This window comes from Sus scrofa, chromosome 18 (assembly GCF_000003025.6).
Source record: "Sus scrofa isolate TJ Tabasco breed Duroc chromosome 18, Sscrofa11.1, whole genome shotgun sequence".
Taxonomy (NCBI): Eukaryota; Metazoa; Chordata; class Mammalia; order Artiodactyla; family Suidae; genus Sus; species Sus scrofa.
In genome coordinates this window covers 54,024,164-54,039,837 of record NC_010460.4, presented here as the reverse complement: position 1 = coordinate 54,039,837, position 15,674 = coordinate 54,024,164, and the positions used below count along the sequence as shown (strand labels likewise).

Here is a 15,674-nt window from a genome sequence, read left to right as displayed (position 1 = left end):
ACAAGAGACTCACTTAAGGACACACACAGACTGAAAGTGAAGGGGTGTAAAAAGACATTTCATGCAAATGAAACCAAAACAAATCTGAGGTAGCAATACCTATATCCGGAAGGCAAATCAACTTTAAAACAAAGACTGTCATAAGAGCCAAGGAAGGCCATTACTCGGTGATAAAGGGGTCAATCCAACAAGTGCATGTAATATTGGTAAATATTTATGTATCCAACATAGGAGCACCTAAATATATAAAGCAAATATTAAGACCTAAAGGGAGAACTAGACAGCAATACAGTAATAGTAGGGGACTTTACTACCCTGTTTGTATGAATGAATTGATCATCCAGTCAAAAAATCAATAAGAAATATTGGTTTTAAATTAGACCAGATGGACTAAACAGATATACACAGAACAGTCCATCTAAAAACAACAGAATACACATTCTTTCTCAAGTGCACATGGACCATACTCCAGGATAAATTATATGTTAAGCCACAAAACAAGTCTTAATAAATTTAAGAATATTAAAATCATATTAAGCATCTTTTCTGACCACAGTGGTATGAAACTAGAAACCAAGTGTTAGAACAAAACTGGAAAATCACAAATATGTGGAGATTAAGCAATATGCTACTATATAAAAAACACTGGATTGATGAAGAAATCAAAAAAAAAATCTTAAAACAAATGAAAATGGAAATGCAGCATATCAAAGCTTATGGGATGCAGGAAAATCCATTCTAAGAGGGATGTTCATGGTGCTAAATGACTACGTCAGGAAACAAGAAATATCTCAAATAAACAACCTAAATTTACACCTCAAGGAACTAGATCTTTAAGAACAAAGCCCAAAGTTAGTCGAAGGAAGGAAAAGCAAAGATCGGAGCAGAAATAAATGAAATAGAGGCTAAGAAGACAATAGAAAAGATCAGTGAAACCAAGAACTGGTTCTTTAGAAGATGGACAAAATTGACAAATCATTAGCTTGGCGCAAAAAAATAAAATAAAAAATGAGAGGATAGGTCATAATTGTTACCACAGAAAGGATCATAAAGGACTATTATGGAAAATCATATGCCAAAAAACTGGACCATCTAGAAGAAATAAATTCCTAGAAATGTACAACCTTCCAAGATTGAATTATGAAGAAGTAGAAAATCCGAACAGACTGATTGCTAGTAAGGGGATTAAGTCTGTAATCCAAAACTTCCCAACAAACAAAACTACAGGACCAGACTGGTAAATTCTATCAAACATTCAAAGAAGAATTAGTGCCAATCCTTCTCAAACCCTTCCAAAGAATAGAAAAGGAGGGAACACTTCCAAATTCATTTTACGAGGCCAGTGCTACCTTGATGCCAAAACCAACAAGAATACCACAAGAAAAGAAAACTCTGACCAATATGTCCCTAATGAACACAGAGGCAAAAATCCTCAACAAAATATCAGCAAACCAAATTCTACAATACATTAAAAGGATCATACACCATGATCAAATGAGGTTTATCTCTGGGAGGCAAGGATGGTTCAGTACACACAAATAAGTCAGTGTGGTACACATCACATTATTCAAATGAAAGAAAAGAATCATGATCAGCTCAGTAGACGGAAAAAAGCATTTGGTAAAATTTAATAATCATAATTTAAAAACTCTTAAATTAGAAACAGGAGGAATATCTCTCATCATAATAAAGGCTATAATGGCAAGCTTACAGCTAACATGTGGCAAAAGGTTGAAAGCTTTTCCTGTAAGATTAGAACAAACAAGCATTTGTGGTAAAATATAAGGACGCTTACTCTCCCTAAAGTTATTCAACATAGTACTAGAAGTCCTAGCTAAAGCAGTCACGCAAGTAAAAAAGAAAAGATGTCAGAATTGGAAAGGAAGAAGTAAAGTTGTCTCTACTTGAAGATTACATGATTTTATATTTAGAAAATTCTTAAGACTCCATCAAAAAATTGTGGAACAATAAGTGAATTCAGTAAAGTTGCAGGATACAAAAGTCAACCTACAAAAGTCTGCTGTGTTTCTATATAATAATAGCAAACTATCAGAAAAGAGAAGTGAAGAAAACAATCTCACAAATGCATCTAAAGGAATAAAATACCTAGGAATAAATTTAACCAAGAGGGTGAAAGGCCTATACACTGAAACTGTAAGGCACATTAATGAAAGAAATTCAAGAAAACACTAATAAATGGAAAGATGGATGTCCTCAGGGATTGGAAAAGTCAATACTGTTAAAACATCAGTACTGTCAAAAGCTGTCTATAGATTAATTGCAATCCTTATCAAAATTCCAATGGTATTTTTCACAGAAATGGAACAATCCTAAAATTTGTATAGAACCACAAAAGACCCTAAATATCTAAAGTAATCTTGAGATAGAATAACATGGAGAATGCATCATATGCTCTGGTTTCAAACTATATTACATAACTATAGTAATCAAAACAGTATGGTATTAGCATAAAAACAGAAACATAGATCAATGGAACACAAGATAGAGGTGAACATAAATCCATTCATATGTGGTCAGTTAATTTACAACAATGCAGTTAAGAATACAATGGGGATGGAGCAGTTTCTTCCATAAATAGTTTTGGGAAAATTGAACATCTATATGTTCTAAATGAATTAAACTGGACCACTGTCTTATGTGATACACAAGAATTAACTCAAAATAGACTTAAGACTTGAACTTAAGACCTGAAGCCATAAAACCCTTAGAAGAAACATGGGTAGTGAGCTCTTTGACACAGGTCTTGGCAGTGATTTATTGGATCTGACAGCAAAGGCAAAGGCAAGACAAGCATAAATAAGTGGGACTACATCAAAGTAAAAAGATTCTGCACAGCAAAGGAAATCATTAACGAAATGAAAAGATAACCCACTGAATGGGAAAAATATTTGTAAATCATATATCTGCTGAGGGGTTAATATCCAAAATATGTAAAGAATTCATACAACCTAATAGCAAAAGACCAGCAATCCAATTAAAACGGGCGGAAGTTCTGAATGGACAGTTTTTCAGAGAAGACATGCAGATGGTGAACAGATACACGGAAAGATGCTCAACAGGAGAGCAACACTAGACAAAGAAATAAACTCCAAAGTGTCCCATGGTGAGTGCCACAAAGAGAATTAAAATAGGCTACTGTGTTAAAGTAGTGAGTGGGTTGTCGGGGAAAATCTCTCTGAAGAAATAGCATTAAGATGAGTGACATTCATAAAGCAACAGTGATGAGATTTATCGACGTAAATATCAGCATAAAATGTTTGCAATGCTAATATAAATATGGTGCTCAAAATTCATGTAAAAGCCTGTAAGTACTCCATCATGCCAGTACAAACTCTCTTTGGTGGTAGGAGAGCGGCGTGTTTTTCTTTTCTCTTCTACTTCCATGAAGTTTCTAAACTGTGGTCAAATACAAAAAAAAAATATAGTTAGTCTTTGTCCCCAATTCCGTACACAAAGTCTCTGAGACCATTGAAATTTCCTGAGTGATGGATTGTCTTTTGTTATTCGTAACAGGCTCTTTTCAGTGGTACCTGAGTTTATCCTACGAGGCGGCTTGGGGAGGCCCCTAGGTAGCTCTAGGATGGGATATAGGCACCAGGACGACCAAGAGATTAGAGCCTTGGGACTTGCAGCCCCACCCACCAGCCTCAGAAGGGGGAGGGTGGACTGGAGATAGAGCTCTATAAAAGCTCGTGAAAAAGAGATATGCACTCCTGGTTCATTGCAGTGTTATTTACAACAGCAAGATATGGAAGGAAAAAGTGATTTTTAACACCAGGATTTCTTTTTTTTCTTTCTTTTTCTTTTTAAAATCCCATGGGATCCACATAGGTCCAAATATTGTTACTCTATTGCCAAATTTATTTATTTACCACAGAAAATTTAATTTTTTCTTCAAATTAGTCTTTGTTTCATGAGTACCATTCTGCCAGATTCATGTTTTAAGTTTTTAGCAATTGTTATATTAAAAATGTTACTCCCAGAGTTCCCTGGTGGCTAGGTGGGTTAAGGATCTGGCACTGGTACTGCTTGTGGGCTCCAGATGGTGGAGCAGCGGTGCAGGTTTGATCCCTGCCCTGGGAACTTCCGCATGCCACAGGGGTAACCAAAAAAAAAAGGAAAAAGTTGTTTCTGAACAAGGCCTTAAATAAAAGTCTTGGACTCAAAGTTTTTTATTTTTTTAAACTTTTTTTAGGGCCACACTCACAGCATATGGAGGTTCCCAGGTTAGGGGTCGAATATGAATTACAACTGCTGGCCTACACCACAGCCACAGCAATGCCAGATCCAAGCTGCATCTGTGACCTACACCACAGCTCATGGTAATGCCGGATCCCTGACCCATTGAGTGAGGCCAGGGATCGAACCCGCGTCCTCATGGATACTAGTCAGATTTGTTTCTGCTGCGCCACAACAGGAACTCTTAAAGTAATTGTATATTGAAGATATTCTCAATTTTTAGCATTGCTTAGACTTTTTAAAAAAATTATGTTTTCACTATTCATCTAGACTCTGGTCTTTTGTTTTTATCTAACGTTTTAGGGTTTCAGTTCACTTTTTAGAGTTCAAATCCTGGGAATATAATCTAGTTAATAACCGTATATAAGTTTTTATTTTTCTTACGTGTAAGGGAGGGCCTTACCTGTTGAGGATTTTTTACTGACTGGGAAAGTTTTTTTTTTTAAACTAACCATTACTACCATGAGCTTTCAGTTTTATTAAAGATGCCTGTGACTCCCTTAGAGAAACCTTATTTATTGCAGTGCACTTATAATGTACAAAAATTATTTATTGCTGTGCCTCTTTCGTATGAGAGGTTAACGAGCACAGCTAAAAACCACAGCAAAGGGGGGGGAAGTACTGCAGAGAAGGTGACAGATGAGGATAGTTCCAGTTGCAGGAAGGACTGGAGCATCTGAGGTGGGAAAGAGGGGAACTTTTGTAATGGTGACTCTGAGTAGTGTAGAGAAAATCGGTTCAAACATTTGATCTAGGATCAAAGCATCTTTATTACGAACGGTCAATGTTAAAAATATGAAACATACGGAAGCTGTTGCCTGTGAAATCATTTGCGACTCGAGCTGCAGAGACGTAAAAGGCAGTGCATTGCTCTAAATGAGTACAGACTTGCTTCCTGGGCCATATGTTTTGGAGTTTTCTTTCTCCAGAATCAGGGTGGGGAAGGGTAGAAATGACTAGTTGGCGTATTCTTCACTGTTGAAAATAACTGTACTGAATTCTTTTTATTTTTGATTTATTACTGCTGATCACTTTGAAACTTTTGAACTTCCTCATGAATATCCATAGGAACATTTTTTTGAAAAAGATTTTTATTTCAAAGTAGAATATTTGCCATAAGTTTTAGTACTAAAATATGACTTATTGTTATGGTGTGTTATGACACATTTTCTAAAAAGGAGACTAGCAGAGGGCCTTGGAGAATGGCACACTTGACCTTGTTTCCCCATATGTGAGTTAGAAATGATAATCCCTGTTATGAGCCACCAAGGCAACGTCTATAAAGCTCTTTGAGATCCTCAGAAGAGGAGTTTTATGTGTACGGGATTTTAACGTTATCTACAACATTAACCAAGCATCTTGAGCAAACTCACAATCTGATTGGCTTTCCCCTTCAAAATATATCCTTACATGTAAACTTGTCCTAAATACCTTTTCTCTTAAGGGGAAAAAAAAATCTGTTTGCTTATTTGATGTAAGGTTCTCCCTCCTCCCATGTATAGTGAATGAGTTTCTCCCAAGTACTTTTATTCGGGTTGATCTATTCATGAGGTTTTGCTAAGCCTATCAAAATTGTTCCTTTGCCAAGTAAGGTCCATTGTGAAAGACAGGGCAGCTCTACTTCCTGGGGAGAAATGAAGCAGTGTTGTTTTCAACAAATGGATAGAATTTACTTATGCCCCAACTTCTTCCAAAATAGAATATACCGGTTAACTAATCATTCTCGGGAGGGGGTCCTTTTAGGAAACTCTCATTGTCAGGGACTAGAGTGGGAGTAGGAGTCTTGGGTTCAAGGCTTGGTGTTCAGAAAATCTTCCTGCATATAAAGTGAACCTTGGGTGCTAACAAATTCTATTTTATGTCCCTTAACATGATGCGGAAGAATAGGGAATATGAGCATATGTAAGCTATTTTAAGCTGATTGATGCCAACACTAATGGGTATTCCTATTTGAAATACACTGACATCCTTTTAAAAGTCATATAGACTGAAAGTTTCCTTTATTGGAGGCAGTATACATTGGTTCTCAACTTGCACACAGCATAGGAAATCTCCTTGAGCCCCTCTCTCAAAGACTTGACTTAGCATGTGAGGTGGGACATAGGAAACTGCAAGTTTAATAGGTACTACAGTTGATTGTGGAGCAGGTGGTCTGAGGACACTGTAATTCTAGAGCATTCTGTGAGTCTTGAACCCAGTCAGGGGATCTCTGGCAAGGAACTTAATCTTTGCTGAGCATCTGTGTCCTCATGGTAAGAAGAAGATGATGATACATAACTCTGCTAATATATAACTTTTGGGGTTTTGTAAGAGTTAGATTATAAGTAAAACAGTATAGTCCTGGCTCACAGTATGAACTTGAGAGCTGGTCTTTGTAACAATTAGGTATGGAGTTTCTGGTTCTCAATAAAAGGGAATAAGCACCCTTCTCCCTGTCTCTTCCATTGCACACAGTGATAAAGCCTGTACAGAACAAATGGGACATCTGTAATAGGACTCTGAGAAGTAAGAGTAGTTCGAGAACTGGGGGGAAACACCAGAATCTGAAGTATCTCTAAACTGGCAGTAAGGTGACCAGTTTTTTCCTCTAATTATTCCTTTATCTGAACACAGTAGAGCCTGAAACTTGGAGGTGGGCACCAGGGAACAGAGCTGAGCTGCAGCAAATGGCTTTCATTCCTGGTGTGAAGGGCGTGAAATGGCAGAGGGAGGGTGTGCACATCCTCCGTCTCCCCCTCTTCTCACTTTTGTATGCCCCAGCCTCCAAACAGTCCTGCAGAGGCAGCAAAAGAAGAGTAGAAGCCAAAACTCAGGAAGGGCGCCTTTCTTCTTCATCACTGAGCTGTGATCCCAAAAGAGAGGGCTGATCCTTGTGGATTTTTCCTCTGTCCTCCCACGGATTGGCCCTGGAAGTATGTCGGGACTGGAGTAAGGAGAGGCGAGTTCCAGGGAAGTGGAAAGAGGTTACAGAGAGGGAAGAGCTTCGGAAAGCGATCCTTGAAGTGGTTTGTGAAATCCTGTGCTCACCCCTGCACTGCACATGCCTTGATCTGACCCTAACCAGGGCACCAGAGATGTTGAGAACTGTGTTAAGAAATAGATGACTGCCCAGGTTGCAGCCAGACCATTAGTTGGGGCACAGGTGGGGCTGATTCAAAAAGCACTGCAAAAGGCTTTGAAACTGAACTAACAGTAGAACCAAAGCACACAGAAAATGGGTTGGGATTTGTGGCCTGGACCCCAGCTGAACTGCTTGCTAAAAACAATAACAACAAAACTACCGTTGGCATTTAAACAAGACCCAGAGGCTCATAGCATAACATTCAAAATGTCCAGGATACTGCCCCAAATTACTCAGCATATGAAGAACCAGAACTTGCATGAGAAAAGACAATTAGTAAATGCCAATCCAAGAAGACACAGATGTGGGAATTAAGTCATGAAAACAATCATTATAAATTACTCCAACAAGCTTTGCAGACACTGTTGAAATAAACAAAAAAGTAAAAATGTCCAGCAACGTAGAAGATAGGAGGAAGAACCAAGTGGACATTTAAAACTGAAAAATATAAGCCACCAAATACAGGAACAAACATCTCGCTGAATGAGCTCGGTAGCACAATGGAGGTGTCAGAGGAAGTAGTCAAGGAACTTGAAGACAGAGAAATAGAAATTACTCAGTCTGAACAACGAGCGGAAAAAGATAGTCTCCTCCCCGTATCGGAGGAAAGGTCGTATATTCAGGGACCCGTGGGTCAGGAAAGTCTAGTATGTACAACATCGTGGTCCCAGAAGGAGAGGAGAGAGAGTATAGACTTGACGTCTTTGAAAAAATAATGGCTGGAAACTCTACGAATTTGGTAAAAGAAAAAAATCTACAGATTTAATGATTTCAGCAGACCCCACATAAGATAAATCCAAGTAAATCCACGTCCAAGCACATGAAAATGTTACTGCCGAAAACTAAAGACCAAGAAAAAAAATTTGAAAGCACCCAGAGAAAAATGACAGATTACCTTTAGGGGAACAGAGACTCAACGGACTGCACATTTCTTGTCAGAAACTACAGAACCCAGTGGGAAGTGGGGCAGTGTGTTTAAAGGGCTGGACGGAAAGAACTGTCAGCCTCGAATTCTGTGTCCAGTGCAAACGTCCTTAAGTGAAGCTGAGGTAGATGCCCTTCCTTCCCCTTCCGTCTCTTTCCCATCTTTCATTATTGCTTTTTAAACAAACACTTGTTTTTTTATTTCTTTGGGGGGAAACCGTACCTTCTTGGAATAGTTCACATTTATCTAATGCTTCGTATGTCAAGGACTTTGACTTGGATTGTTTCATTTTGTCCCAAGCAGCACTCTTTCTCTAGCTCCCAAAGCATGGTCATGATCTCAGCACTTGAAACAGTCTCTCTAGAAACACTTTGAGTTTCTGTGCGCTCTTTGCTGGCACAGCTGGAGACAGAAGGAGAATTACTCTGACCCACTGTTTAATCGCAACTTGCACAGCGGAAGGAGGGCCAGTGAGTCGGATGCAGAGAAGGACACAGGAGTTCATCTCGGTCACCACTGAGTACAAACACTGAGTGGATACTTGGGGGAGGCCACATTTACAAATTTAACTTGTGATCCCGTGAAGGCACCTGCCTTTTCTTGAAATGAATTATTCACGCTTAGGGAGGGAGGGTGGATTTTAATTCCTGGATGAGCCTGGAGGCCAAATCTGGGATGAGGTGTGGTGACAGGGAGGTTTTTAGAAAGGGCAGTGTATGTGGTGTCGCTTTTAAAAATCCAGGCGAGTAATGCTGTCTTCATTATTCCTAAGGGAAATGAAGAAGTGAAACATGTGAAAGAGAAATGATAGCACTGGGATGCTCTCTTTACCTCAGGGGATCTTCTTTCCTTGTCTCTCTTTGTAGGATGATTAATGGATTGATTTCATTTAAACTGTGGGAAACAAATGAAACCATTAAGTGTTTATATTTAAAGCAAATGCATTAACAGAGGTACTGAAGCTTTCCGTGGGCCACATGGCCTGCCCCTAGCCCATACATGCTCCTTCTGGCTTTCCAACACAACTGCCAAACACTGCCTCCACACGTTCCTTTTAAAACGTCTTTTCCATTCCAAATCCACGCGGCACTTTCATTACGGTCTCGTTAAAATTGCAGGAGGTCCACCGGGACCTGCAAGATGGATTTTCTCTTTATTGAGGAGGAGCAAAAGAGGAAGTATATAAAAGCATTTCTGTTTGCTATTCCTTCAGGGAGTCATAGTAAAGAAAAATAGTGACACTTCTATAGGAAGAATATCCTTTAATTTGACGTTGTTTTAATGGCGAGCTTTCGGGGCAAGTGCGTCTGCTTTCCCTTGTTTTAGCACCTTGTTCACCATCCTGGCTGGGACTCTTGGGACAGATGAGATTATTTTATTTACATGTGGAACAAATAAGTGAATGTCCCTATGAGATAGATGTTGATTATGGGCCCCATGTAAGTGCAGACATGCACTTTGAGATATTGATTTTTAGAATTAGGTCCGTTTTACCAATTTTGTGCCTCTATCCCTATTTCCTTTAGATGGGATTTTCTGTGGGAATCTGATAACTCTTGTCCTAGTTTCTCATAAATGGGTACAAGATATTATGGGGGTCTGATACCTCTTTTTCTCTGTTCCTATATGTAGACACATGCTTAAATGTAGAAAAATGTCTTATAAATGGCAGACCCAGCCAGCAGCATGACCCACCCTAATTGCCTGATCCTTCCTCCGCAGATCCCTTGGTTAAGAAGTCTAAGCCCCAGCAAGGAAGGGTCTTGGGAGTGGAGGAGTAGGCCCAGAAGGCTCATACCCACAGGCAGGTACCCAACCCTGTGAATAACGCTGTACAATTATTTTTCCCTTTTAGATCTTGAATTTGCCTGAACTGATTGGCGATGCCAAGTACAGAACCAACCACCTTCGAGTACAGAATAGAAAAGAGCTTATTAAAATTCTTTCAACACGGTAAGTGTGGCTCTACCATGCGCACACTTAAGAATTAATCTGCCATTAGCATTTATTTGGTATTTTGTGGTGTTCTTTTTGGCTTATTTAGTTTAACTTAGCTTTCATTTCGCAAAATTGCTTAGCAGAAATATATTTTTAATCTATGTTCATCTTCGAAAGCATTTGAAAGAAGTTTACCTGTCCTGTTAACCACCGAATGATCGCAATGCTGTGAATAAGAAATTCCTGGTTACCTTGGATCAGGCCGGTCTCTGGGGCACGTCAGTGTCGGGTTAGTCTGTCACAAACCCTGACAACAGCCATGGTTAAACATCATGCTTTACACTTACTGGATTAAATGCTCCCCGGGCCGGGGCTCATCTAACCCTCCGGTCACCCTGTGAGGGCAGTTCTGTTCATCCTGTTTTACAGATGAGGAAGCCGAGACGCAGGGCGGTTCCGTCAGGAGTTGGTTGGTTTTTCTGATCACTCCTGTGTCGTTTGTCGTGGTGATGCTTTATAAATGGTAGATCGAGTCGTGGGTCATAAAGTTTGAACGATTAACAATCAACTAATTAATTTAGAGTATTTGATGTCCACATGATTCCATTCATGTCTGGTTAAGCTTTTGCTAAAACCTGTACCAGTTTTTCAAGTTCGCCTCAGGAAAAATAGTGATTCTTTCTTTTTCCTCTCAGTTTCACCTTTATTTACATCTAAACAGTCTGTAGCGACAGGCTTTGTAGTTTTTGCGCATCTAAATGGTCACATGCGTTGTCCTTCAGGATGGAAGGTTTCCTTTCCTCATACCAAGAAATTAGGGCCTTTTGTTCAAATACCATATTTTGTCTTTTGACAAAATGCCCTTGTGTTTCCATGTAGTATATTCCTATCAAACTGCTTAGAAAATAAAATTCTGCTCATGGTTCATTTCTTTCCGTTCCCTTCATACTTGGGGATTTCTGCATGAGCCACCATTCATTATCTACCTGCTCTTTCCTGGATTTTAAGCACTTCCTCTCTGCTTGCCTGCATCTCCTCCAGTCAACAGGACCTCTGTGTGTGGGAATGATGCGCAGATGAGACAGAATGAGAATCAGGCTCCCCTCTCTTGGTCGTTAGTTAAATAAAACTCGGTTTTACGGCAAAGCCAGAGAGCCCTCGGTCATTAACCTCTCTCCACATGAGAATTGGCCATTTATTTCCACTGTTTGCCTCTTTGCCTCTCAAGCAGTTTCTAATTCATTTAATTCATTGATAGGACTTTTTCCTTTCACACTACGGCTACCAAGTTTCAATAATGGGCACTTGTGAGAACCTTATCAAAAGCTCTTTGATCGTCTAAATAAATCGCATCCATGCTGTGGGAAGCGTGGACCCAAGAGAAACACAAAACCTAGGCAGATGCAAGCGTCGTCCTGTTCCTGAGTGGCCAGCAAGGACACAAAGTTACGGGGTCCTGTGTCCTGACACTTGTGTTCCTTGTCGAGTTCTGGTAGAGAACTCTGCTGTGGACAGGCGTTTGGCAGCGTCTGTAACGGTTTAATCTGTGGCTTGTCTCTTTGGGGTGAATTAGGTCACCTGACATCTTCTTTCCACCCTTACACACCCAGAAGTGGGGGTTTCAGCGTTTGGGAATCCAAAAGGTTCTTTACCATGTCTTTATTTAGACTTAAGGAGTCAAATTTGTACAGAAGAGACGAGGGGGTAGTCTTAAGACAGGCAACTTGTTAGGGGAGGGCCCATCATCCTGCTCCTGCTGTTGAAACACAGGCCACAGAGGGGGCCTTGGTTGCTCAGAGGCCGGGGTCCCTGCTCTTCTGTGCTGGGGTGTGGACATGTTTTGGTGTTGTCTTGTGGGAGCTGGTTCTTCCGGCTCTTCCAGCTCAAGTCTCTTCTCCTCCATGGAGGATCAAACTGTGGTGACCAAGGAGGATTAGGGTGTTGATTCAGCCCCCCTCTTAACCTTAGCGTCTGTTTTTCTGAACAAATGTCTCTGGATTCACTGGTAATGTTAAGCGCTTGGGCTTGTGAGCGTTGTAGAGTGTACCATTTTCATGATGTGATACTATGTTCCAATATTCAACATAGTAGTGGCTCTGTATTAATTACAGGACTAAATCTGGTCTTTTTAGTCTGACATCATGGCCTTCCGCAGTCTGGCATGAGCTTCCCTTCCCCCTTTTTCTCAGTATAAAGAAATAAAATAGGGAGGTGGGTCTAGAGAGAGAGAATGGGGGGTAGTAGGTGGCCGGAAAATCATGCTGTCACGGATCTAAGAGACTTTATGATAATGAAGCTTCTTAAACTTATGAAACAGAGGAAATTTCGGTCATAAAATGAGTTTGCTTATCAGCAACTTTAATTTCTATCTAGTTTGAAGACAGGTCTTTTTTCTTAGCGTTTTGTTGAGATATATATAATTGACATATAATGTATTCGTTTAAGTTGTACAGGAGAACGATTTGATATGTGTATGTGCTGTGAAACGATTCTCATAAGTTAATACCCATCACCTCACTGTTACAAGTCTTTTTTTAACTTTCCCTTGTGATGAGAACTCTTAAGACCTACTCTCTTAGCAACTGTCAAAGATGCAATCTAGTTTTGTTAACTGTAGTCGCCATGCTGTGAGTTCCCCACTTGGGCCTTATTTATCTTGTACCTGGAAGCTTGTACCTCTGACCACCTTCACCCTGAAGAGAGGTCTTCAAGGGAACACTCTACCTGGTGGGATTCAAAGTTTGCCAGCAACTTAGAGCCGGCAAAACTGAAGAGACTTGAGCGACTCAAGAGTTTCAACGGCATATGCTTCTCATTTGTTCATTGTCTTACCATCTATTTAACAAGTAGTTCTGACTACTTACCTTGCGCCAGTGACTGTTTTGAGCACTAGGAAAATGACATTAAAAACAAACAAACACAGGGAGTTCCCGTCGTGGCGCGGTGGTTACCGAATCCGACTAGGAACCATGAGGTGGCAGGTTCAATCCCTGGCCTTGCTCAGTGGGTTAAGGATCCGGCGTTGCTGTGGCTCTGATGTAGGCTGGCGGCTACAGCTCCGATTAGACCCCTAGCCTGGGAACCTCCATGTGCCGCGGGAAGTGGCCCTAGAAAAGGCAAAAGACCAAACAAACAAACAAACAAAAAAAGCACAAAAGTCTGCCCTCCTGGACTTCGAGTAACTCCTGTAGGCTTTTCTAGAAGGCTTTTCTTCTAGACCTCTTCCATAAAAATATTTATTTTGGTATGCCTAAGAAGTTAGTTGTCCGTATTTTTCATCTAATTTTTTTTGTAAATTTTGCTTTGCAGTTACAGGCTGTGTCTGTTAATAATTTATCGTCTTTTTGTCTTTTTTTGAGCACGTTACAATCCATATGCTGCAATTTTTTGGAGTGTGTGGTTTTCCAATCACTCCTATAGAAAATCATATTTTTAGTACCAGGAGCTACATTTGCCATGTGACTATACCATATTTTTTCGTGTTGTTTGCTTTTAAACATTATATCATAAAAGTTGCCTTTAATGCTCAAAGACACTTTCCTTGGCTTATATTTTTATTTTAGAAAATATTTAAATATGAAGAATTCAGAGGAATTTGTGAGAGTGAATTTGACTGCAGACCGCTTTAAAAAAATCTCTAGGAATGATAGATTCTATAGTGTTTATTAAAAAAAAACCCAGGCCTCTCACCACTTTCATCCGACTTGATATCCCAAAGTGAAAAGAGAGGTATTTAGGGATTTTTACAAAGTCTGCTCTCCAAAATACACCTAAAGGTTTACTCTTGTGTTTCAAAACCTTCCTTCCAAAGTCTTTTTTCTGTGTAATTTTTGATCAATTTCCCGGATAGTATTCCACAGTAACTTCCCTGGCCATGGCCGTCGTTCATCTAAATGTTGCAGAATTGGGTGATTCTTTGCCTTCTCCTCCAGAATCCGTGGCATCTTTTGAAAGTGCCTACCAGAAATGTCGCTTGCCTCACTTTTCTGTTACTCTTGCTGCATTCGGTTTGATGCTGTTTTCTGAGAGCAGTCAGTCTCGTTCAGGAAGGCAGCTGCATGTTTTTGTCATCAGCTGTTTCCACAGCCAGCACACACACAGGTCCCCTCAAGTGCTCTCAGGTGTGGCTATTCCCCAACCATGGCCGTGAGCACGGCTTTTTAAAGGTGGAAGACTTTCCCCTCGAGCGTGCCATTTTATCCAGGGTGTTGCGGAGAGTCTGTTTACCCAGCTGCTAGGACCAAAAACGAGGCACAGCTAAAGCACATTAGAAATCCCCAGCTAAACCACAGAGCAAGAGATATCATCGAGATGAATCGGGGTCTGTTACAGCTCAACCATTCTTCGCAATTCTAAGGACAAAAAACTCCTCAACCTGGGCTACTCACCCAGGGGACCAGCAGTTAGGACTCCCTGGAGAGACTGAAGATGATGGTGTGTATTGACACGAGGAAGAAAGTGATGAAGGTGACGTCCTGGCAGCTGGGGAGGCGTCGCCGGAAGACGATGGAGGGACGGAGAAATAATGGGGAAGATAGAAATGCGGTTGATTCCTCTCTCTTCCTGTCTTCATGGACATTGGTGGCCACTGACTGTGAGCCTTCGTCCTACAGATACAGAGATGAAAATGAGACCAGCTCCTGGTCCAAGCAGGAAAATTAAAAGGTAAAGCAATGGATTAAATAGAATGTGTGAAGTGCCACCCATGTGCACTGGGTGCTGGGAGCCCAGAGAAGGGGCACCTGCCTCAATCTGGGCAAATCAGGGAAGGCTTCCTGTAGGCAGTGCCACCTGAGATGAGTCTTAAAGGACACATTGAATTAGGCAGGTGAAGGGAAAAAAAGACAGTTCAAAGGAGAAAATATAAAATTGAGTATAGTTTTATACAGAGAAAAAAATAAATTATAGGAGAAGGAAAAAAGTAACTTGGAGAGAAACCGCTGACAGCTGTTAAATTGCTTTTTGAAAAATGCTACACGTTAAGGAACCGTATATCAGTACAGTCCTCGCTAAGGCATTCCTAAAAAGTTGGTTACACTAAGTTGTCGTAAATAAAACTATACAGTGTAAGACAAATTTACCTTTTTTTAAAAAATAATTTTTATTTTTTCCATTATATACCTTTTAAAGTACTGTGGCAAATCCTTTAGTCAAATAAATAATTGCTTTTGGTTTTGAATGATCTGATTTTTCTTAAGTTTCTGGTATGTATTTGATATCTAGTTATTTTCAGAGTTTACTATATTAAAATTTAAAGTGAAATTAAATGCCCTAGTTCAGGGCCTTTTTGTCTTTTAGGGTCACGCTAGTGGCATGTGGAGATTCCCAGGCTAGGAGTCCAATCAGAGCTGCAGCCGCTGGCCTACGCCAGAGCCACAGCAATGTGGGATCTGAGCCATATCTTCGACCTACACCGCAGTTCACGGCAAC

The 15,674-nt window shown here is 40.3% G+C and overlaps 1 protein-coding gene across 1 annotated transcript in view; it reads left to right on the top strand.

Annotated features, from left to right (window-relative positions):
* Positions 1-15,674, top strand: part of SUGCT (succinyl-CoA:glutarate-CoA transferase) — a 643,685-nt gene that overhangs the window by 243,435 nt on the left and 384,576 nt on the right. Inside the window, exon 11 of the mRNA XM_021078652.1 lies at positions 10,162-10,259. Coding sequence (XP_020934311.1) covers positions 10,162-10,259 — 98 coding nt within the window. The remainder of the gene's footprint in view (positions 1-10,161; positions 10,260-15,674) is intronic.